The 25,770-nt window shown below is 38.8% G+C and overlaps 1 protein-coding gene across 5 annotated transcripts in view; it reads right to left on the bottom strand.

Annotated features, from left to right (window-relative positions):
• Positions 1–211: 211 nt before the first annotated feature.
• Positions 212–25,770, bottom strand: part of SMG1 (SMG1 nonsense mediated mRNA decay associated PI3K related kinase) — a 106,320-nt gene continuing 80,761 nt past the window's right edge. For 4 of the 5 annotated variants that reach the window (XM_081819942.1, XM_081819939.1, XM_081819943.1 and 1 more), the window contains 21 exons: positions 25,467–25,605; positions 25,271–25,380; positions 24,937–25,155; positions 24,302–24,492; positions 23,418–23,590; positions 22,990–23,269; positions 21,839–22,111; positions 21,371–21,605; positions 20,880–21,106; positions 17,994–18,144; positions 17,698–17,887; positions 17,055–17,524; positions 15,191–15,328; positions 12,350–12,502; positions 11,094–11,273; positions 9,566–9,793; positions 8,683–8,894; positions 8,408–8,514; positions 7,205–7,384; positions 7,017–7,123; positions 212–4,748 (listed from right to left, as the gene is read on the bottom strand). In XM_081819942.1, the coding sequence (XP_081676068.1) occupies positions 4,671–4,748; positions 7,017–7,123; positions 7,205–7,384; positions 8,408–8,514; positions 8,683–8,894; positions 9,566–9,793; positions 11,094–11,273; positions 12,350–12,502; positions 15,191–15,328; positions 17,055–17,524; positions 17,698–17,887; positions 17,994–18,144; positions 20,880–21,106; positions 21,371–21,605; positions 21,839–22,111; positions 22,990–23,269; positions 23,418–23,590; positions 24,302–24,492; positions 24,937–25,155; positions 25,271–25,380; positions 25,467–25,605 (4,041 nt within the window). In that variant the 3' untranslated portion in view covers positions 212–4,670. The remainder of the gene's footprint in view (positions 4,749–7,016; positions 7,124–7,204; positions 7,385–8,407; positions 8,515–8,682; positions 8,895–9,565; positions 9,794–11,093; positions 11,274–12,349; positions 12,503–15,190; positions 15,329–17,054; positions 17,525–17,697; positions 17,888–17,993; positions 18,145–20,879; positions 21,107–21,370; positions 21,606–21,838; positions 22,112–22,989; positions 23,270–23,417; positions 23,591–24,301; positions 24,493–24,936; positions 25,156–25,270; positions 25,381–25,466; positions 25,606–25,770) is intronic. The other variant, XM_081819940.1, reaches the window with a different exon arrangement.

The raw sequence follows: 25,770 nt of genomic DNA, 5'->3' as shown, positions 1-25,770 counted from the left end.
ATGTGACTCTTGATCTCAGGGATGTGGTTTAAGTCCCACATTGGGTGTGGAGATAAAAAATAAATTATTAAAAAAAAAAAAAACGTTGAGAACTGAGCTTTAAAAACATTTTTGGAGGTATTAATACTTTTAAAAAACCAAACCTCTACCCATATTCCAAAAGTAAGTTTTCTGGAACCTACTTCGACCAATAAATTCAGAGCTTAAATGCTACGTCTTTTAAGACTTTATTTTCTGAAAAACGTATTTCATACAATCTTTGCTGTGTTAATGCAAATATGCACAAAGTAGGCATGTATTTTTGTTTTCCAAAAGATGCATTATGAACATTTTTCAGGAAGCTGGTGTGATTTATTCAACTTTTAATCTTAAATACAATCACAAAATTATATCCATCAGGAGGCATTACAACCTTTTGTACAGAGAAGCCACTTTATTTATACAATGTTACTAGGACAAGGAAGATTCAGTTCAACTCAACTTGCTCTGATGGTAAGGGTAAATTAACAAGTGAAGTATGCTGCTGCCACTGACATTACAGGTGGAAATATGAAATTTAAACCAGAAAAATAACTGACACAAGAACTTGAAACAGGAGCTGAAACTTGGACTGCCAGGAAAAGAAAAAAATCAGCCTGTTTTGAAAGAAAAACATTCTACAAGCCTGCATTTCAGAACAACATGCAATTCCTTGAGTTTACCATCTTCAAAAATCAAACTCATTGTATGACAGTTTTACAGTAGCACAACAAACAGCTTTTCCCTAGTAAGCCCAAATTCCCATAGAAAACAAGGGACTCCAAGGGGTTCCTGTTGTACAACTAACCCTTGAACCTGGAGAGCTTCTCAGTCAGAGTCCATTTGCCCTTTTGTAAATAAGGGATGGTGACACTGTTACCCAGGCCTAAAAAGCAGGAAAAGTGCAACAAACTCTTAGGGGTTCATAATACAGTGGATTTCCCCTTCTGCAATGTTTGGAAAAATTTGTAACGCTAAGCTAGTTTTCCCCATTGGAGGAATGTTCCTAATACAAACCATGTATTGAAAACAAAATCTACCTTCTTTAAGTGACCCTTACATCACTATCGTCTACCTCCTTGATTTAAAGGGGGGGGGGGCGGAGGGGAGTCCTAGCTCTAAATTACTGACATTTTACAAGCCCAAGATAGAGAATGGAAGGTCACTGGTTTTCACATTCATCTAATTTCGTCTAAAACAAAGGTACGTGTGCTAACAGTAAAGCATTCACTGATTTTTGATGTATATGAATAGGACTAACAGGCTAACTGTAGGTGCTTCCTTTAATATGAAAAGAATTAGGAGAAAAGAAGAACCAGCTCCTTTGATTTTAGTACTGCCAAAACAAGTAAGCCCCCAGAGTAATTACAAATATGTCGAGGATAATAGGCCAGGAAGACTTTTCAATTTAAAGTACTGCCTATAATACCCCAGATTTAAAAGGACCTAAGATTGCACATCAACTCTAATATTTGGCTGTACTTGCATTGCCCTGCTCGGCATATTTTAATGGCTCTTTCCTTAAATTTCACACATCAGAACAACTACAATTAAACAAAAACAATGCAGATAACACCAAACACAGACAATATTAAGAAAACTACATACTAAGCTTAGGTAATAGTGGCAAGTGTTAAGGGCAGAAGTGATGGAAGTTTTTCTTTGTATTACAAACCCTCACCCAGAACCTGGGGTTTGGGCTCTAAAAAAACAATTTAGGGAAGCAATCAAGAGCTTGATTATCAGTTCACACACAGAAATCTCACATAGCTCAAAAACAACTCACCACAAGTGCCAGACACAAAAGAATGTTAATAATCATCTAGCAAACTATGTTAAGAACTCATGACCAGAAAGAATGAAATCCTGCAAGACACAAAAGAAAAACTAAAAGAGAAATACACACAGCTCCATAAACCAACTAAGCCTCCACAGCTTTGTAGAGATACCAACTAAAATTCAGGCAATTTTAGAAAATCAAAGACAACAAAACACTTAAGATAAACTTCCATTTCCAAGGGTACTCTGAATTGAAGAAGAGGTTGTGGGTTATTCTATACCCCCTGAATCTTAGAGAGAGAGAGAGAGAAAGGAAAAGAGAGGAGCAGATCCCTGGTTTTCCACAGGTATTTTGTATCATCAAAAATGACTTCATAACGGAAGCACTCTGAACTTTATTTTACAAGATAATCCCCCAAATATAGCCCCGTCTTCTCAATCTGCTCTATCACCAGGACCTTTCACCAGTGATTAAATCTGCAGAGTTTGCTTGTTAACAGTTCAAAATACCAAGGCTACTTGGCAGAATGACTTCCCAGAGGAAGCCAAACTGCACGGACTGGGATCTTACTGTCCAGAGTGCAGTAATAAGTCCTCAGTTATTCACATCTGCCCCACAACCAAACATGTATATGCCACACTGTTCTCTGAGGGACCATTTTCAAATAAAAGTGATGGATAATTTACCAGAGGCACAGGTTTCTGATATAAAGCTGTTTTGTTTTTGCTTGGGTAAGGTGCCAGGTACCTCTGAAGCCTGAAATTCACAGGCAGTAAAATTCACCTATTTCATTTATCTTCTTTACCAAAGAAAAAGCAATTTCTGAATACTACCTGTAGGGACAAACTAGTGTGAACTTGTTTTATCACTGTGATAAAAGTTTTTTCCTCACGACAATAAAGAATGTTGCTGAAAAGACTTTACTTTTGAGAGAGCGGAGGTAATCAAGTGATGAATGCAGTAGCTCCCACACAGCCTCTAGGAAATAAAGCAGCGTGCATAACACAGTATGGCATTATTGTTCCGGATAGGTTGTTTTGATTGTGAAAATAAGGTTCAAATGAATGAAAAAAATAAAATTTGACACACTAGGTTCCTTAACTTGCTATTAAGACACATGGGTATTTGAAAATACCACCTTTCTTGCAACGCTTGCCTAAGTACTAGAAAAGCACTGAGATGCATTCTCTCATGGGTATGTGAAGATTATAGATTAATGTGGCAATCAGAATACAGACAAGGCCAGAGCTATGTGGAATTTTTCCTTAATACCCTTCAAGTTTGTCTGTGAAGACTGGCAACCAGAAATGATCACAGTCCTAACCTCTAAAATGCAGGAAAAATGTTCTCAAACAATCAAGATTTTGTGTTCTACTTTGTGTTGATACGTGATTTTACGAATCCTATTCTAGTCTCGATTTTTATTTTGGATCAACAATTCAGCTTACAATACTGAAGTGCAATACTAAATTTAAGGAAACCTTGATCATGAATTCACAGCAAACTATTAAAATTGTGCAAAAAGTAAAGTACTTCACAGACTAATAATTGAACTTAAGAAAAGATGGTGGTGGTTCTCATCTTTGCTGATGTTTCACGTACATGTCCTAAAATGCCAGGTAAACTAAAGCAATTATAATTTACGAAGTGGAAATTAAAAGTTGTATCAAATGAGAAAACTGAATTAAAAAACATCTCACTCTACCTCCACCAGAACATCACTTTATTGTTAATCTGTCATCAACAATGTAAAACTCTAATAGGTATTCTATCCTGGTTTTTAAAAAGGTAAAAGATTACATTGGATTAGCTACTTTCTATGAAAGAAACTACAGCAATCGCAGAAGAGGGAAAATTTGAATGACCTCCCAAAAATGCACACTATAAGCAAAGGGGAGTGTACATTAAATCAAATGTCTGTTAGATTCATTACTTTTGAATGCACAGTGACAATTCTGGAAACTGTACATGATAGAATCACAGAAATGACTTAAATAACCAGAATTGTATTTTGTATGTGATCATCAGACCTTTAAACAATCCTTGAATTTTCCATGTTATTAGTCATTTTGGAGAAATTTCTGTTTATCACTCCAAATATAAGTTGTTAACAACATTGAGATGGAAGCATATGAAATACAAGGACTGAAATAAAAGTAAATTAGAAAGATGGCTAATCTACTAGATCAGGTAAAGGGGGGGAGCGGGTAGATGATGTGGGATTAGGGAGGAGGACAATGGGTAGTTTTTTTTTTCCCTTCATTTCAGAAGTAAGTTCTTCCAATGTAGTGTATCTGTTACATAGCTCTCCATTTCCAGTCCATTTCTGAAATTCTTATCGCATAGCCTTTTTGTACCTACTGGTCAACCCAACCAGTACTGTTGCCAAGCAACAAGTGTTACACGAGAATCTGAATGCATCAAATCTTCCTTGGCTGTGATTTCTTCGCGGCCCCAGTTTTCTCTGTTTCTGAGCGGGGTTTGTTTTTTCCTGGATTGTACACACAGGGTCAGGTGGAATGGAGTTCCAAATCACTCTGTGCTCCGCGGCATCCCGATTTCTTTCTGCAGCTAACCTCCTGACACGTTTGCAGCTGTTCTGTGGCAGAAAGACAATCTCCATGTTCAGGCGGTGAGCTTTCTTTCTTTCACCCTTGACCCTGGGGTTGCAGGCCATGGTGTTGGGCGTATCCCTGAGTGCAGCTGTCCTGCAGGATTCACTTCCTAGCGCACCGAGATTTCCTAGGGTTCCTCAGAGTAAGCCCCCAGTTGCATCACCACCGACTGTGGTGTGGCTTTGGATGCCTGAGGCTGAGTTGATTCTGGTGGATGTCTGACCTCGCTTAACCAGACTCATCTACTGTCTCACCATTCATACCCAGGCTGTCCAACCTTCATACAGCTGAGCCAAGTTATCTAGATTAGTTGCTTCCTTAATGACATAGTCAACCTGTAAAAGTAGGCAGGAGAATATTTTAAACAATTTAGACTTTTAAAGGACATATATGAGTTCTAGGAGTTGTTTAAGTTTCTAATCACCCAGATTAATAACCCAAAGGATGTATAGTTGCTATGGGGAATGGTTAAGTAACCTGAGCTTCTCTCATAATTCCACAGCCTACAAAATGTGTGTCTTGGCAAAGTTACAATCCCTTTGAGCCTTGTAAATCCTTAGATGAAGACAGAACCCCCACTGACCCCACAGGTGCTCTTGGGGTTAAACACATGAAGTTACTAAGTAAATGCTTAAGCAGTGTAAAAAAAAAAAGCGCATAGCAGATTCTGAAATACAGTTGGGTGCTCGACAAATGTCTATTGATTCTGACTCAGCTAAATTTTCCTTTATAGTAAGAGATATAATCATCTCTATATCCACAGAATCCAGAGGGCCCAATTGTATGTTAAATGCTCAATATATGGCTGCTGAATGACGACTTATACCAAAAGTTGTGCACCAAGATCTCTACACTTACCGCCCCACCCCCGTGAGCCCATTAACTCTCTTTCATATAAAATTTAGTAACACAATAAAAAGCACCATAGCCAACCATCCTTCAAACAAATGAACAGACAGCTAAAGATAGACAGTCCTGGAGACCTTGTGGCTCAGTCGATTAAGGGTCTGCCTCTGACTCAGGTCATGATCCTGGGATGACCAGGATCCATTGTCTGGGATGGAGCCCAGAGTCCTGCTCAGCAGGGAGTCTGCTTCTCCCTCAGCCTTTGCCCCTCCCCTGGCTCATGTGCATGCTCTCTCTCTCTCAAATAAATAAAATCTTAAAAGAAAAAAAAAGACCATCCTGAAAGTACACAAGCCATTAACCTACCAGAAAGCTTCTGAAGCAAAGATACCCCTAACTCATTATTATCCATGTGTTTTGTTTTGTGGGTTGTTTTTTTTCCCCCCAAACTTGACAATTTCTAAGGAAATAATTCTTGACCAAGAAGAGTTTAATTTCAGGTCCTACACAGCTATGTAACAGCATTTAAAATATAAAAAGGACCTTTTCTTGCTGATGTTAAAACTGAATTGTAGATGTCAAAACATTAGAAAATAGGATATTCACAGTCTCAAATTTTTACCCCACGGAAGAAAAGGTACATTTGTAAAGGAGAATTCAGGAGAACACTATCCTTGACCAAATGACCTAACTTAATAACACAGAAGATGGAACACACAAAGATACATCACTGACATAGTATCCCTGCCAAAAATGTTGATTCCTAATTATGAGGAAAATATCAGACAAATACACAGTGAGGCACGTTCTACAAAATGACTGGTCTGAACACATCAGAAAGGTCAATGTCATAAAAGGAAAAAAAAAGAAAATCCTCAGGAACTGCTCTAGATATTAAAGGCAACTAAAAGTAGAACAAGTATATATGAAATTCAAGATGAGCCTTGACTAGATCTGGGGGGGCTAAGCAATAAAGGCCATTTTGGGATAACTGAAGAAATCTGAATATGGACTGCATGTGAGTTAACAGTCAATGTTAACATCAATAGTGAGTTTCCTGAGTTAATAATGTTTTGTTTAGGAGACATATATTGAAATATTTAGACACGAAGTGTTGTGTCTGTAACTCTCACAAGGCTCTGAAAAACAGTGTATGCATACACATACACAGAAAGATGAAGCAAATGTAGGAACACAACTGGTTTACTAAATCTAGGTAAAGAGTACATGGACATTCCTACAACATTTCTGTAGGTTTAAAAATCTCAAAATAAACAGCCAGGGCAGGGGGTGGGTATTCATTCTCAAATTTATATATACAATTTTAATAACACTAATGAGAAAATTTCAGAGTAATGACTTCAGACAAACTGACACCCCCAAACACTTTATAGATACTATTCCTGCACCCCAAACTTCACCCTGGTTTCACTGGAAACCTTCAGATAGTCCTCTTTAAAATGCAAATTAACTGCTCTCTGGTGGAGGACAGAGAGGGGGTCAAGTCACACCTTAAATTTCTGTTAGAAGAGGGCTGGAGAGAAAGGAAATGTGCTAAAAGGGTAGAGTCAGAATAAAACAGTGACTATTATTTGACAACTCCAGAGCTACCATTACTGAAAATTTTCTGAATTCTGAAAATAAATTTCAGTTCCTTATTTCTTGATGAACCACCAAGGACATGGGTGAGGGTATCCTTAAACCTGTACTGTTTCAGCAGCATTAAAATGGATAGATCGAGTTTAAAAAATGGTCACCTGTTCAGCAACTGACATCCTCCTATTCGGATCAACATCACGGCCCTCTAGCTTGGCTTTCACCCTCTTCCACACACTCACTGCATAGGAGTTTCTCTCTTGCACAGCTACGAAGCAACGGAAACATATGTTAAGTCAAACCAGCACTTTGTATAAATATTTAATGCATCCATATTCTAACTAATTACCTTTCCCCGTTTTAGGGTCTCTGACGGCCTTTTTAGGACTACAAGCAACACTCTTGCCAGTTCCTGGAATGGTGCTTGGTGGAGTATCTGCTGATGTGGCAAGATTTTTCTGAATCAGCTTTCTAGCATTCTGTGACATGACATCAGGCTGAGTCTTCTGGCCAGTGTTGCTCCGGACTGCTATAGAGAAAGAGTGGGTGGCTCAATTCACACGTAAACAGAAGAGATGGAGGGAGACAAAGAGGAGAGAGCAGGGCAGTGCTCTCTCAAACATCAACTACAAATGTACAGCCATGAAAAGAAATATGATTTTACAACCTTAAAGTCCTTATCCCTTGAAATACTGCCCTTCTAAAAATACAGCCTGAAGAGCTAGACATTCAAAAACAAATTTGTGCAATGATGCTCACTGCCTGTTGTGGCATCAAAAAACTATAAATATATTAACTGTCCAACAATGTGGGATTAATATGGTAAAGACATAGAATGACATATTAAATTGGGGCATTAAGTCATTTTCTAAAAGATTCTCTGATGGCAAGGAAATTCCCAATTTAATATTAAGTGGGAAAAGGCAACAAGAACTGCATTCACAGAACGATCCCAATTTGTGCATGTGTGTGCGCACATATACACACAAGTCCAACAAGAAATATGTAATGGTTTTACCTCCAACTGGAATGAAACTACCAATTTTCCTATTTTTTAAAAATTTTCCCTGACAAGCATATATTTTATATTCATAAATCATTTAAAGAAAGGATTTAAGCACAAGATATTTCTACTTTCTCACACAAGTACCTTTTTTTTTTTTTTAAAGATTTTATTTATTTATTTGACAGAGAGAGAGACAACGAGAGAGGGAACACAAGCAGGGGGAGTGAGAGAGGGAGAAGCAGGCTTCCCGCTGAGCAGGGAGCCCGATGCGGGGCTCGATCCCAGGACCCTGGGATCATGACCTGAGCCGAAGGCAGACGCCTATCAACTGAGCCATCCAGGTACCCCGTTTCTCACACAAGTACTTTTAAAATTAAACCAAAATGTGTTCAGTTTGAGTTGTGACAGAGTTTAAGAAAGCCCTTTAAAAAGGTGATGACTACGAACATATTAGACACTTAAAAGTATAATGAAACACCTTAGCGTCTATGTGTACATTATTAACAGATCAAGATTCAGGTGTTTTTTGAAGGAGAGAAGTCATACCTGCAGCAAAGGATGGCTGATAAGTAGCAGATGACGTTGGACTTGAACATTCATTTGTTGCATCGGTGACTAAGGGTGATGCAAAACCCACTAAATTATTATAGATACTGAAATACAAAATAAAATAGCTTATTTATGAAATGCTTCACCAGGTAACTGCTTATAAATATGAACAAAACTGAAAAAACGTAGCTGAATTAAGCAAAACTTACTACACCAGATGTTTTGCTTATGTTCTGACTACATTTTCAATTTAGGCCAGAAGGCATTCTTACCTCTGACTTTGTGTTTTCAGTTCTTTCAAGGTGGGAGTTATTTCCTGGAGCATTTCAACGTGTTCCTGACTTCGCACCTGACCCATAGCCTGGACTAAGGTAAAGAGCGCTGTCTGAATGTTGTCCTGCCATGCTTTATATTCGGCTAAGAATTGTCGGACACTGTTCTCATAGGGAACATCTTCCCCGTCGGCCAGAGCAGCTTCCTCATCCTGGACTCAGTATTGTAAGAATTAAGAGAAATGGAATTTGGTTCAATAGTAACTCATAAGACAGTCACCTTTCGGATAACAATAAGTGCTTTTCAAATATGTGTTGAATCTGTTTATTACATTGGAACTCCTTTTCTACAGAAATCTTATTTCCAGTAAAAATAAAAACTCCAAGTAAAAACAAATCCCCAAGTTAAATGATCTGCAGTTTTGCAATGATGAAGTTATTTAGCCTTCTCTGGGGGCTCAGTTTCCTTACTATGTAAATTACATAGGCTACTGGAGGGAAGAGAGAAGAAATCATTTTGGAGGCAAACTCATATGAGCCTAGGAATAAGGGTTGGGAGGAGGAAAAGATTTTGGGGAAATCCAAACACTCTGAGGCTACATTCAAGTTTCAGCTCTACTGTTAAGTTATAGGACTTTGGGTGAATCAATCTCTTTAACCCTCAGTTTCTCTGGGTACAAAATCAGAATACTACAACCTGCTTTAAAAAAGAAAAAAAAAGTTGATAAAAACACAAAGTAACTCAATTACAAAGTGGAAGATGTGACCTGAGAGAAGTTGTTTTTGTTTATGTCATTATTTTCCCAAATCAACTATGTATTTTTATGTACTGTAATTTTACAAAAGGAGGGAGTTAACTGTGTGTCAGTGGTATTAGTCTTACCTTAGCCATTGCTTTCAGGAGATGTTTGACATCTCCAAGTTGCCGGTTATGACCAGTGAGCACAGTCTTTATATTATCAACCAGATTCTGAATTGTTTCACAGACTGTTTCTATCTGCTGCTCCTTCTCTGTCTGAATTGCCCTCTGAGTAGACATATCCTGGGTCAATTGTTTGTGTGCTGACAAAAGCCATTCAGAGCTGCCAATAGGATGTTCAAGACTGGTGTCCTAAACAGAACAAGCATTTGTTTAAGTATCAGATGGAATAATGTAAGATTCTTTCCTTTATCACCACCACGAAAAGGTATTAGTAACTCAAGCTGACACAAAGAACCTCATTTGCTAAGTCATGAACTAATTATGTAAATAATAGTACTTAATAATAATTTAAATAATCTATGAAATACAGATTAAGATTTTTAACTTTTCTGCATAATCACACAGGGAATGCTTAAAATTTAAGACATAAAATATATATCTAGAATTACAAAGATGATCTGTATCTAGGACCCCAGTGTAAATCACTCTTTTTTTTTTAAAGATTTTATTTATTTGACAGAGAGACACAGCGAGAGAGGGAACACAAGCAGAGGGAGTGGGAGAGGGAGAAGCAGGCTTCCCGCGGAGCAGGGAGCCCAATGCGGGGCTCGATCCCAGGACCCTGGGATCATGACCTGAGCCAAAGGCAGACGCTTAACGACTGAGCCACCCAGGCGCCCCTGTAAATCACTCTTTAAAAAGACACCAGAGGTGTGCGCCTGAATGGCTCAGTTGTTAAGCGTCTGCCTTCGGCTCGGGTCATGATCCCAGGGTCCTGGGATCCAGCCCCGCATCGGGCTCTCTGCTCAGTGGGAAGCCTGCTTCTCCCTCTCCCACTCCCCCTGCTTGTGTTCCCTCTCTCGCTCTGTCAAATAAATAAATAAAATCTTAAAAAAAAAAAAAAAGACACCAGAGGTTCTTAATTAATACACAGCCTAAAACCTTCCCACAAAATATAAACACCTAATTTATCAACTTGCTATTTCTGGACTCAACTCTCCTGTCCAGCATTCACCTTCCACTAGCCCTCTGTCTGCTACCCTATTTTCAGTGCATCTAAATCATTTGCTATACATTGAATTTCTCTTCCCCTCTGAACCTCCACAGTACTTCCAATTATGGCTCTGAGAATTCTTTTAACTTTTTAATTCATTGTATTATTTATTATTAATAGGTTCCTTGGGGGCTAAGAGCAAGATTTAATCTTTTTTTTTTTTTTTTAAAGATTTTATTTTTAAGTAATCTCTACATCCAATGTGGGGCTCAAACTCACAACCTGGAGATCAAGAGTCACATGCTCCACCGAACAAGCCAGGCAGGTACCCCTAGATTTAATCATTAGATCCCAAAACAATATTTTATATACAGGACACACACTGCATAAATGTAAACTGAGTGAATATATTACATGGACTTCGAGGGCATAATCCTGGCCTTATCATTTTCATCAACTAATCTCTTTACTCCCACACCAAGATTCAAGACTCACCACTCTCTGTAATAGACGAAGCTCTAACTCAGAGACTGAACTGTTAAACTGTGATGCAAATGAACACATTTGCTGACATCGTTTGATTAGTTCAAATAATGCAGCATCCAGGTTTAAGGCTTCTGCAGTTCTAGTTCGTAAGCTTTCAAAATGAATGATATTGCTGCAGAGGAAAGTGACCTGTGAAGAGGCAAAGAGGAATGGAACCATCACAATAAGCGGGGACATGCAGTTTTAATTTGACATGAAAAAATACTACCTATTCATTTCCAGAATTCAGAACCACAATTGGTCCTGAGAAACGTATGAACGACTCTTTTGGGAAATAGATCTAATCCTGATAAAGGCAATGAATAAATGCACCTTGTTTTGGTTGATGTCTTTAGGTTAAAAGCACCTAAGGACAATATGTAAAAGTATTTTCTACATGTTTGCTTTCACACAGAAAATTTACTTCATAATAAAATCGTTATCATATTCAGCTGCAGTTTCTTTGTGCTATGTCCAAATTTCCAATTTGGAATGTTGCCCTTCTGCTTCTACTCTTGCCTAACTTTACAATAAAGATCACAAAATACTAACTGGACATTTGACAATATAATGCACATCTTTTAAGGTATGATAGTACTATTGTGATCATGTAAATAGTTGCCACCTTTATAAATACATACTGAAATATTTACAGATAAAAATGAAAGAATATTTGGGATTTCATTAAAAATGGGATGGGAAGGAGGAAGAGGAAGTACAGAGGAAATAAAATGGGACTTAAGTTGATAATCACTAAATTTTAATTGGTTATGAGGATATGAGAATCACTGTATTAGTCTAATTTTATACCTGATGGAAAATTACCTAACTTTTTTTTTTTTTGCTTTTGTCCCCTTCCCCCAGTCATAACGAAGTTAATCCACAAACTCTGGCGGAACACAAGGTCATAAAGACATTTTATTGCCACAGAGTCACCACAGTAGCATACAGAGAACTTAGACAAATATGGAATTAAACTCCTTATTTTCCGACAGAGGCTGAATCCACTTTTTATTTAGCTAGGAGGCAGTAAAGGTCTAGGGCAATAACTGGCTGTGCACTCAGCCTAAGGGGTGCCCTTCCCACCAAGGCCTATCAGTCCCTCTTTCCAGTACTGTGAACTAGAGGGTGGACTCAAGCTACCCCTAGTTATCGCACGTGTAACTGCCCATCAGTTGTCGAATCCCGTAACTGAAAACAAAGACAGTGCACGTGGGTCACAGCACCTGGCTTGCTCGCTGGCTCTCCTTAAGGACAAGATTTCTTCTTTCAGCTATTGTTGCTTCAAAATCCTGCAGTACAGGTGCCAGTGCAGGGTTGGCACCACCTGCCCACTTGAGTCGCTGTTCAATACTTGCTTCAAGGGCGGCTAGTTTTTCCTATAAAAGCCAGCAGAACCTCAGTGAATATTTGACGCTCTCCAATTCCTGGTGAGCATTTTATACAAATACAAGAGAGATACAAAAGAAACAGGATGGGACATACATAATTTAGAAAACATTTTAACATACATCCACTGGAATTAATCTTTTTTTTTTTTTTTAAAGATTTTATTTATTTATTTGAGACAGAGAGAATGAGAGAGAGAGAGCACATGAGAGGGGGGAGGGTCAGAGGCAGAAGCAGGCTCCCTGCCGAGCAGGGAGCCCGATGCGGGACTCGATCCAGGGACTCCAGGATCATGACCTGACCCGAAGGCAGTCGCTTAACCAACTGAGCCACCCAGGCGCCCCTCCACTGGAATTAATCTTTATTTCACTTTGAATATTTAAGGCTAAACATGTCTGCAGAGGTAAGAACTGGCTTTCAGTTTGTCTTAAAATTTGCTTCTACTTACTTCAGAAAGAGAGTGAGCAAGTGGAGGGAGGGACAGAGGGAGAGAATCTTTCAAGCAGACTCCCCGCTGAGCACAGAGCCTGATGTAGGGCTCAACCCCATGACTCATGAGATCACGACCTGAGCCAAACCAAGAGTTGGACGCTCAACCGACGGAGCCACCCAAGCACCCCAAGATTTTCATTTTTAAATAAAGTAGTCTTTAAAATGAAACACCTGCTACATCAAATTCCTAATGCTCTTATGTGCTATCTATAAGAAAATCCATTTACCATTTGCAACAACATGGATGGAGCTAGAGAGTACAATGCTAAGTGAAATAAGTCGCTCAGAAAAAGACAAATATATGATTTCACTCATATATGTAATTTGAGAAACAAACAAATGAACAAAGGGGAAAAAAAGAGACACAAACCAAGAAACGGACTCTTAACAATAGAGAACAAACTGGTAGTTACCAGAGGGGAGGTGAATGGGGGGAAGGGGTAAAAGAGACAACGGGGATTAAAGAGTACACTTATCACAATGAGCACGGAGTCATGTATAGCACTACTGAATCACTATACTGTACACTAATATAACCCTGTATCTTAACCAGAATTAAAAAACTTAATTTAAAAAATCATTTATATCTTTGATTATGAAAGATGAAAATCAAATTCTCCCAAATTCAAAAGTTCATAAATAACAGTAAAAATCTATGAATAATAAGGAAGGTTTTATATAACAAAGTTATCCCATTATTTATTCAACACTTCAGGTGGAGGAATTCACATCCTCTGTCTTTTCTGTGCTTCTCTCCCTCTTTTCTCACAGAAACACACCTCTAAAATCAGAAAGGGCACGTATATTCATTCTCCAAAATTGAAAACTAGGCCTAATATACTGTAGAGAAAAGACATTTCACAATCTTCAAAGAAGTGAGCTCCAGAAAAATTTCATTAAAAATGTAAAAATTACAGAAGTGATTATACTTGATTTTATACAAAATTAATTTGTAAAATGAACAGAAAAATGTCAAGTCACTACTGAGTACATGAGATGGAAGAAGACACAATATAAAGACATAGATAACCAGCATCAAGACCGGTTTCTTATTTTTTTTTTTTTTAAAAGATTTTATTTATTTATTTGAGACAGAGAGAATGAGAGAGACAGAGAGCACATGAGACGGGGGAGGGTCAGAGGGAGAAGCAGACCCCCCGCCGAGCAGGGAGCCCGATGTGGGACTCGATCCCGGAACTCCAGGATCATGACCTAAGCCGAAGGCAGTCGCTTAACCAACTGAGCCACCCAGGCGCCCCGGTTTCTTATTTTTAAAAGGAAGGTGAGATTAAATTATTAGGCAGAAATGATAGAGAAATACACTCAATGGGGCGCCTGGGTGGCTCAGTCGTTAAGCGTGTCTTCGACTCAGGTCATGATCCCAGGGTCCTGAGATCAAGCCCCACATCGGGCTCCCTGCCCAGCGGGAAACCTGCTTCTCCCTCTCCCACTCCCCCTCTTGTGTTCCCTCTCTCGCTGTGTCTGTCAAATAAATAAATAAAAATCTTTAAAAAAAAGAAATACACTCAATAATAGTAGTCAGGAAAATATTCTATTGCCTTTGACATCATAAAATATCATTAACTATACATAAAAAATGCCTAAGCTGGGTGCGTGAGTTGGTTAGGTGTCCCAACTCTTGATTTCAGATCAGGTCATAATCTCAGAGTTGTGAGATCGAGCCCTGTGTCAGGGTCTGTGCTGAGCTGTGAAGCCTGCTTAAGATTCTCTCTCCCTCTCCCTCTGACCCTCCTGACTCATGGGGACACACGCGCATGTGCACTCTCCTCAGAATGAAAAAAAAAAAAATGCCTAAGCTTTTTAGATATGACTAGTAAGCCAGATATAACTGCTTATGTGCCTTTCGGAAAACAAATTAAACGCTCAAGTTTTTCTAATCACCAAGGTTCTCTCAACATATAAAGGCAGAGCAATCATCAAATCCATTAAAAACCTGAAATATTTAGTATGTCTCTATTCCTGGTTAAAAATACACTGCTACCATAAGATTTGGTTACTTTGGAGGGTAAGAAAAAAAGATGTAAGTTAAAAATAAAAGTGCAAAAGGAGTATGCCCCTGTGGCTTAGCAGCCAAGGACAGACATGTAGATATACTGAATACCTCATCACAGTGTAGGTTATTTCTCAAAGTGAATGTGCTTCAAGTAAGGTCTGACAAAACATACCTGAACTGTTGCAATTGAAGTTTCAATCTGGCTCAGAGTATGGAGTTTCTTTTTCATGCTGGTTAGGATGGCAGACCGAGGGGGAGGTGTGACTGACATGGCTTGTGGTCTATTGATAAGGAGGTCTTCATGCTGCCACTGTTCAAAGAAAAGGCAATGTAATAAAATCAGCAGGGAAAAAACAACAACAACAACTTGAGCTAAAGGGAGGAGAGGTGCAAATTAGGACTGGGGGAAGAGAAAAAAAAAACCCAGCTGCAGTAAAGTGAGGTAGGCAGAGAAGTTGTAATAGCAAAAACATTACAAAAGAATCACAACCAGGTGAAAAATTTCCTAATGTAGAGAATGGCTGATAAATGTCTTGGATCAGTGATATGCAACATCTAAGTAGTAATTCTGAAGATGTTTCCAAGTCTATGTAAAAGTCTAGTATACAATCCCCCCAAAAGGTATCTCCGGTTAAAAGGTTGGAAAAGGCATGGGGGGATAGTGGGTGGAGAGGTGAAGACTGTCCAGCTGAGGCTAAGCAAGTAACTGAAAGAAATGATGGCAGCAGTCACAGAACAAAGAATTCTACAGAGAACCTAGAAGTTGCAGAAAGGGGCAGGCAACTGCTCACAGAGGATCAAGCCATCTTGTATGTTTTAAGGGAGGCCCCAGAAGGCCCAAGAGACTTTTGGGCTACAATTTAAAAGTAATACATTGCACTTAGGGCTTAAAATGATGAACATTTGTTCAGATCCAAAAATTGTAAGTATTTTTACAACATTTTCCATACAGTTGTGCATTTTTTAAGGGAATAAACTAGAATGTATAATAAAACTTACAGTACATTTTTAGAAGAAAAAATACAAAAAGATTCCAATGTGCTAGAAAGACCGTTAATATATAATCAATACAATTTCAAAATGTGAATAAATTACTCTTCTTAATTTATAAGCTAAAAACATCAGCTCATGATAAAGTTGCAAAGAGAAGAAAATACACTGATTCCATGCACTGAGCTGAAGCCACCAACTCCACCATGGGGAAGCAGCTTCCACATAAATAATACAAAGTAACCACCGTTTGTGCCAAAATAGATCCCAGGAAAACACAGTCCCCAAATATTACTCCATGAATTACACAACCTGTTTGAAGCTACAGACAATACTGAAGCCTATATTTGGAAAGGAAAAAAAAGAAAGAAGAAGAAAAGAAGAAAGAAGAGCTATAATTTATACTGTGCTTAGTGTCTTATATAACTGTGCTTAGCATCTTACATAAAACATCATTTTTAACCCTCATAGTCCTCAACCTTGGTGAGAGGTATGGTCCCCACTTCAGGGAGAAATTAAACTCAAATTCATATACTTGAATCCAAATCCATCTCACCCTTAAAGCCTATGTTGTCATACTGCCCCCTAAATAATCAAGGACAAAAACAGCCCTCTAAAATCAAATTCCAAATGATGACGGATTCATGCACAAAGCTGTTACCACATCATTAGAGCATCAGGGAAACAGAAGTCACTTTAGAAACAATCTTAATTATATGTTAAGTAATATAGGAGGCATATTCACATAACGAATAAATTCAACCATTAGAAATTATATTTACTTAATGACACAGATAATACCAACCATACAATACTGATGGAAACAAAGTTAAAGGTCACAAAGTGTAAACACAAAATATTCTCAACTATATGGAACAGAAACAAGGAAAAAACTGGAAATATCAAAATGCCAAAAAGCTGGCTTTGCTGCAGGCTAGCACAATTCAGGATATTTAAATATTTTTTTTCTTTATATTGTTTTATATTACTTCCCCCTGGCTTTCAAATTCCTATAGTGGAGAAAAACACATTAGAAAAATACTTACTTGAAACATGGCAATATGCAGCTGAACACGCTGCAGGCTTGTCTTACAAGAAGAAATACTGGTTTCCAGCCTGCGCACCAAGTCATGCTTCTTCCAGGCAGTATCATAGGAACTTGCTAACACAGTTGCCCTGTTCATGACCAACTGAGAAAACTTCCCAATCTGAATGTTGTGCTCCACCGCTTTCTTACAAAGATCATCAACAGAAACTTTGCTTTCAGCACCAAAATCCTTTGCCTCCACTTGAGCAATAATGTCTACCCCTAGAGCACTGATAAAACTGCAGAGGGTGAGTCCTAGGGCTTGGTTCGGTAGTCCAATCAAGAGCTGCCTCACAAAGTCAGCTGTGAATGCCTTTATAGGTTTGGCCATCTGGTCTTCACTGAAACAAGAGTTTCTAAAAAGGGTTTTCACATTGACAATCTGTACAGGTCCATTTACAGTATTCTGATCTTCAAGTGAACTCGATCCTAAAAAAGGAATATTTTCTTGAAGTATTTCATGCAAAGTAAAATAAGGTAATAATGATGCTTGTTTAAAAACAAGACCTTATGAACATACAATTAAATTAAGCCTACTCCATCCTGCCCCCTTCCAAAGTTCTACACAAGCAAATCCAGTATGTTTAAATGTGAAAGATTACCTGATAAAGTTTTAGAAAAGGTACCACAGAGCCTGAAGAACTCCTTAATTGTCTGTAGTCTTTTTAGAAAGAAAATCTCTTCTAGCACCTGTCGGTGATTATCGTCATCAAAAAAATTGACTTGGGTACTCCTGGCTTCCCTTATAATGTCAATCTTTCGCCAAGCTATGGGAATTTCCATCTTGTTTAACTATGTAAAAAAAAAAGAAAGAAAGAAAGTTCATTTCTCCACTCTTCACACAGTGAACAACTACTTTACCACAAGTGCATTATTTATTCTTAAAATCAGTATTTACCTTTTCAACTAATAAACCAAAAGCAGTTTCAACTTGGGCAAACATGCCATCAAATGCTACCAAAAGCATCTGGCCAGCTGACATTTTTGGTGTTTCGTCAACGGAACCATTTCTTGGTTGGATTAATTCACCATACTGAGCATGAAGTATTCTAGAGAAAAAGAAAAGGGGATTAAAATCCTAACTGATGAATATCACATTTGGGGGAGAACACAAAAGGTCAGCAAGAATCACAGCTAGCATGCAATCTAGAAAATAAATCTTTTTTCGTTAAAGGTTTATCTTTTTGAGAGAGAGAGAGAGAAAGACCACAAGCAGGAGGAGGGGCAGAGGGTGAGGGAGAAAATTCTCAGTCAGACTCCCAGCTGAGCGCAGAGCCCCACACGGGGCTCAATCCTAGGACCTCTAGATCACCCCCTGAGCCGGAATCAAGAGTCAGACGCTTAACCGACTAATCCACCCAGGCGCCCCTAGAAATCTTTTTGTATGCAGAACAGAGTGTTAGGATAAAATGACATGTAGTGCCATCACAATGTGAAGTTAATGGTTCCGATTCAGTATTAGTAATTGTTCACATGATTAAATTTTATGCAAACCTGAATTATGACAATTTTAAAAAGAACTATGTAAGATATTACAGTCTCACTTTACACAAAGAATGTAAAATAATACAAACCCCCAATAAATGTCAAAAACCACACAATTCTAAAGCTGGAGGACTTAGCAAAAATGGTCAAGTATGTTCACACTGTCACATATATGACAGAGTCAACTACACACCATAAACTCAAATGCCTGCCGTCTGTGGCACACCTGCTTTTGAATAGTGCACAGACTGAGTGTAAGTCTTCAGAAACTCACCCTGTACGTTATCATTAACTTAAGACTTGGACCATGGCTTGTGTATCCGGACACTATTCTGAACATATTATATAAAAATTCAAAAAACAGCATTCCTGGTACCTACAACTAGTATCAGTTCATGTTACTAATGTTAACTAGATTTTCAACTTTATCACACACACATACAGAAATAACTAAAAAACTATTAAGAGAATTTAAAAAGGCTAACCAGAGCAATTTCTAATGGAAAAAAGAGCTACAAGATGGTATACAATTTTTTTCTTGAGATAATTAAAGTTTCTCCAAAATAAGGTACAAACAAGCTTGTAAGAGAATGAGGCATGAAGTGTGTCACCCAAATCATACATGAAAAGTAAATAATCATCCATTTGAGGGTAAGAGAAATCGGATTTAGATATTAAAGGGAGATAAATGAGAGCTGAAATTTAGTGAGAAAGAAAGGTGTATCGATTTAGCATCTAACTTTTTAAATAAGTTAGAAATTTAAATGATAAAGCTGTTGTGCAAATAATCTAAATCATCATCTAGCTGACATTTAGTTTATGTTATAATAATTACTAATTTTTTTAATTCTGTATGGTGACACAACTACAAAGAAACCTAAATTTAGGAAAATTTTGAATGCAGATAACAGAAAACATTAAAGAATTATTATTAACTTTTCGGGTGAAGTAACGGCACCATGATTAAGAAAAATAAGTTTATATTTTAGATATACGTACTTCCTGTACTATTTAAAAATGAAAAGATACCTGCTTCAAAATAATTGGGGCGGTACAATTTAAACAACATAAGTAATTTAAACAATTTAAGCAGGTGTAGATAATTACCAAAGGTGGGAAAATGAAGGTTCATTATACTATTCTACTTTCTTTTCTTTGAATTTTCTCACGGGAGGAAGTGGTAGGTCAATCCATTTCTTCTCTCTCAATTATACTTTCTGGGGTAAACTCGACAGCAGAATGCCAAAGAAAGAGGTCTTAAGTCACCAGAGATAAAGGGGCTTACAGCTTAGCTAGGGACATAGTGCATGGCTGGAGGAACCACCCAACCTTTGCAGGTTCCAAAGTCAAACTGTTTTTCTGGATTTCAGAGATGAAAAACACCATGTTCAGTATCTAAAACAAACTTACAAAGTTTAAGCAAACTTAGAAGCATTTACCTGAATTGAGGTGTATACTCTATTAACTAAACTGGCTCAGATGCTTCCATGGTGTTTCAAGGGCTGGCTTAAAAAATACCACACTCCACTTTGCGTGTGTGTAGCACACATATGGTGAAACCACAACACTCAAAGCATAGTGTGTATGTGATAAAACTGCGTGGAGCTACACACCCAGTGCATGTGTCACTGGGGAAATCTCAGTAAGCTCTGTCAACTGTACCGACATCCACTTCGTGGTGGTGCCACAGAAGTATAGTATGCAAGATGTTACCACCGCAGGAAGGATGGAGCCTGCAGAAGACATCCCTGCACACATGTATTGTACAACTTCCTGTGAATCTGTAATTATTTCCAAATAAATAAACTATTTTTTTTAAAGATTTAATAGAGAAATAATGACCGGTGGGAAGGGGTAGAGGGAGAAGGAGACTCCCCGCTGAGCAGGGAGCCCGATGCGGGGCTCGATCCCAGGGCCCCAGAATCATGACCTGAGCCGAAGGCACGCACTTAACCAACTGAGTCACCAAGGTGCCCCCCGAATAAATAAACTTTGTAAAAAGATCTGTATAGGGTGCTTGGGTGGCTCAGTTAGTTGAGCATCTGCCTTCAGCTCAGGTCATGATCCCAGCGTCCTGGAATTGAGTCCTGCAACGAGCCCGCTTCTCCCTCTCTCATGAATAAATAAATAAAATCTTTAAAAATAAATAAGTAAAATAACAATAAAAAAATTATAAGATTTGTATAGAAGCATTTTTAAGTAATTCTATCTGCTGTAAAATTAAAACTAAACTTGCAGCACAGAGCCCAGAACCTGTCATCCGGCTTCCCCAGCTCTGTCACAGCTACCATTCACTTGCCTGGCAACATCGATGTAATGAGCATGAGTTTCCTCCTCCAGTCCCATAGCCGCATTTCTTAAATAGGCCTGAAGTGATTCAACTAGAGTCTGCAGGGGAACGCCGTCAGTTGTCTGCTCAATAAGACTGTCCAGCTCATGAAGCATACTTTCTAATGTGTATTCTCCTTTCATTAAACATCTCAGTGCTTCTGGAAATATGATTTGCCGGAAATTTGAATTTAATTCCTATAAATATGTGAGAAATATATTTTAATGTTTCCTGATTTTAAGTAAGTTATACATTTAGAGGGTTAATGCCATGCGTTAAGAACAAATTTATGCAACTGTAACCAACTTCTGGCTACAAATGTCACACTGATCTTTAAATGATAGATTAAGCAACATTAAAAGCGGAAAAGTCAAATTGCTTTTCTGAACCAGCAATAAAAAGAACGATGTTTAATATCTAAAACAAACTTATCATTTTTAAGCTAATTTAAAAGCGCTCACCTGAAGTGAGGTGTACACTCCATTAGCTAAGTGAACTGCCTCAGAAGCTTCCATTGGGTTTGGAATGTCTAAGTCCTGTGGCACCAGGTGGCACTGCTTTAGTAACTGCACCAGGCAAGTGACGTTCCCGCTCATACTGCAGAGCTCTTCCAAGAACCAGGCTCCATCCCGAGAGGTCAGGTCCACTAGCTGCTCGCCAGCACTAGAAGCAGCACCTTCCATCATCAGGTTACGCCTAAATGCAACAAGGGTTTGTACACTGGAACCTACTCAGCTATACTCACACACAAAAGCAGATACCTCAAACTTGCAAAGGAAGTAAAGCAGCCTAACAGTAGGCTAGACTAATGAAATGAAAGTCAAAGCATACCTTAAGTTTGGCATTAAACAAAAGGGACAGGAAATCTCAGTAAGTATAAATGTTTTCGAGACAACAAAATGGTCTTAGTACAAAGTCGGCTAACTCACCTTGTAAGAGTACAAAGAGCAGAAATAATAACACTTGCTAGACTCAAAGATCCTTCTTCTCCATTCTCGTGAAGGAAAACTTTAATGCAACGTTCAATTTCCTTCAACTGATCCTCACAAACAGGTACAGTGACGGCTTCCTGTTTCAAGCGTTCCACTTGTCTGATAAGCCGGCTGTTGATGTCAGCTGCGTAACGCTGCAGAGTCATTTCCGTGGCACTGATGAACTGACATACTGTTGGGGGAGGCTGGGGAGCATACTGCATTTCGTATCTATACAAAGAGAGAGAGGTGCTTGTTTACAATGTAACCACTTCCCGCTTGTAAAGAAAGTTCCCATTTTATTTATTTATTATTATTATTTTTTTTTTTTAAGATTTTATTTATTTGACAGAGAGAGACACAGCGAGAGAGGGAACACAAGCAGGGGGAGTGGGAGAGGGAGAAGCAGGCTTCCCGCCGAACAGGGAGCCCAATGCGGGGCTCGATCCCAGGACCCTGGGATCATGACCTGAGCTGAAGGCAGATGCTTAACGACTGAGCCACCCAGGCATCCCATTTATTTTTTTTTTTTTAATATTTTATTTATTTATTCATGAGAGACAGAGAAAGAGGCAGAGGCAGAGGGAGAAGCAGGCTCCTCGCAGAGCAGGGAGCCTAATGCAGATCTCAATCCAGGACCCCAGTATCATGACCTGAGCCAAAGGCAGACGCCCAACTGACTGAGCCACCCAGGCGCCCCAAAAGTTCCCATTTACACTGGAGAATATTGCCTCTGATGGATCCCCAAATCTTAAATAGTAGAAACCATGATTTCCATTTTTACAGATGAGAAAAAGTCTCAAGCTCAAGTAATTTTCCCAGACGACTTGTGAGTGAGCGATAGTTCAAATGAGTTTAGCTCTCTTTACCCTGATTCCATCACTCTGACACTGGGATACATTTTAATTAATTAGGAAAAACACACCATCTTAAAGGGAAAACATGACCTCAATCTTCTTAAAAGCAAGAAAAAACTGACCCCATTCAGCTTCCATCCAACAACTATTTCTTTCAGAAAAATGAAATATTATGCACACATGATAATAATAATTTGAAAACAACTTTGCATCTAATCCCATGAGAAGTCAAGAAAAGTGTGATCAACGTACTTCCGGTAGAGTTCTTGACAGCGCTCTACTGTGGTGTTACAGATGAGTTCCTCCATCCAGGTCTTCCACTGCTCAATTCGATGTTTCTGAAATATGGCCTTTGGATACTGCAGAGCTACGGTGGCATAGTGATGCAGCTGTTCCAGACAGCCTCGGAGCACGGAGCGCCTCTGCTGGAGAAGAGCGCCCACTTCCCCCTCCAGCTGCTCACACTGGCTAATCAAGTGCGCCTGACCAGCATTCTGCAGAAAGGCTGTTGCTGGCACATAGCTTGGAGGACCTTTTGGTAAAAGACAATTATTAATCACGGTGAAACTATTCCAAACCAGCAGTAGTCGAAAGGAGCACAAACCAGAACCCCACACATAAACACACAAATACAAAACTCACATGCTCAACATGTGTATCTAAGATAAATCAACCCATACCAAGGTCCATTTGTGAGCTTATCTCCTGAAGCAAACTTGCAAGCTGTGTTGCTTCTAAATTATTGAACGCAGCCTGATAATGTGTTATCCACTGTTCAAATTCATTCAGCTTCACCTGGATTGCTTCCTGAACAGCCCTTTGCTGAGTCTGTAGTTGAGTATGTTCAGAATACCTAATAGGAGGGAAAAAACTTAAATTGCTTCTTCCTTCTATGTACTTTCATAACCTTGATTTTGCTCATACTTGGGACTGCCTGGTAAGCTCCTTTTCAATCTTGAGGGCAATGCTCAAATGTCCCTTACTTCTCTGGTTTTCCCCATATTTCTCTCAGCTATACTCAACAACATTTTAAATAACACATTTTCAAAACCCACCACACCTGCCAGGTGTTATCTTTAGTGTAAACGATGGATACTTCACAGATCTTTTCATCTCAGAGATTCATGCAGTGTGTAGTACTTGCATATTTACCCTTTACCAAGCACCTGCACTGTACAAGGGTCATCCACTTAGATCATTCTATTTAGTTTAATGCTTAATTCAGCAAAGTGGATAAAATAACTGCCACTGTACTAATGAGTAAGGATTCAGACACGAACTGTAGAGAGAAACCCAAACCTCAGGTTTTCTGAATCCAAGTTCATGTCCTAACCACTATATCTACTTATCTCCCATAATTACTCAAACATTTCAATTTAATATAATAAAGCAGAAAATTTAAGTGAATTTCTGTGTATTAATTCAAAATTGCAGTCCTTGGGAGAGCTTCTATCATTTATGTAAACTGCTTAGTAATTCTAATTCAAGTTGACAATGTTTACACAAATATGAAAATTCTCCTTAATGGCATATATTTAGAAACAAGTGTTCAACACTTTTAAACCTGTGCTGCAGAGTGTGAGAAGGATGGTCCACTCCTTCAGCTCCTTCTAGAAACTCTATTTCTTCCAGCAGTTTGCCTTGCAGTTTTTCCACGTCTGTCAGTTGCTCTTGTAAGCTTAGGTATTCATCTAAGCTGCTGTCCAGCTTGGGAAGCACAACCAGCATCTCATCCCTATTCTTAAACCAGTTCACCTGTAAAAAGGTAATTATGATTAGGGAAATTCTTACAGGGTCAACTGTGAGATATGATGATATCTGCTACAAGCATCATGTTAGATGGACATCCTGGATATATTACTCTATTTAAATCTCTTATTTAAACCCCTGAGGGGGTGATGGAACCACATGTATTTTACAGATAATGATAACCACTGCATTCAAGTTCACATAGCCATAAACTGAGACTCAAATCTCAACAACACCATGTAGTTACCACCATGCCACACAATATACTGTATGTCTTTGTATGGGAACATATCCTACTAAAAAGACATCAAATTGCCCTATTTCACGGACATTTACAATATTATACAGGACAGTCTTTCAAAAATATTTTTAAAGGATAGTTTTACCCAGCTTTTTGATGGACATGTTAACACTAGTAAAATGATGGTGATGACTTATCATTGCCTTCACCTTAATTTCAGCTACTCTGGAAGAAAAGAGGCTGCGGGTGATCTCTCGCTCCATCTCTCTCTTGCTCTGCTTGCTCTCAGCCTGCTGGCCACCTCCACCATAGACAGCGCCAGCAAATCCCGCCTCACCCCCAGCCGTCCAGTCCACCAGGGGGTCATACACAAAGGCCTCCAGCAATGTCAGCAGAGTCTCTCTGCCACGCCGCATGATGTGTAGAACCTGTTTTCAGAGGTGTTTTAAATCAGGTTTTGCCACAAGTTTCCTCATTCAAATGTACTTTTTCATTCCACAGGATTTAAGAGGTACATTAAAAGGTATGAGAGAAACAGCATACCTGCTCACATGAAAGCCTAAAAACACCTTCTACTCCGGTTACACCCAGTGCTGTTTCAATATTCTGTGTCATTCGAAAAGGTACTTTCTCAGGAACTCTAAGGCTTTTACCTTGAAAAGACAAATTGTTATATTTCTGTCCTTTTATCAAAAACATTTGACCCTCATATAAATGTAAAAGTCCAACTTAATTTTACCTTTTTCAAAGCAAACATTGTAATCTATGTGAACCACCTCTCCCGTCGTCATATCTATAAGAACATTATCCAGATGTCTATCTCCAAGGCCAATTATGTATCCGACCATAGACATGACTGCAGTAGATCTGGCATAAGACTAAACAAGAGGGGAGAGGGGGTGGGGAGAGCAAGTTGTAACACCATCAGCAAATTTCCTTCCAACATGGTTTGATGCTCCAAAATTCACACAATTCCATAATCCCACTCCCTCGTTTCTAAATAGCACTCCTCAGGGATGCTGCAAGTGGTCCCAGAGGCTCTG

Source organism: Leptonychotes weddellii, chromosome 5, assembly GCF_054177405.1.
Source record: "Leptonychotes weddellii isolate Sample4059 chromosome 5, ASM5417740v2, whole genome shotgun sequence".
NCBI classification, from domain to species: Eukaryota; Metazoa; Chordata; class Mammalia; order Carnivora; family Phocidae; genus Leptonychotes; species Leptonychotes weddellii.
The sequence above is the reverse complement of the archived record's forward strand: the minus strand, read 5'-3'. Positions and strand labels throughout refer to the sequence as shown.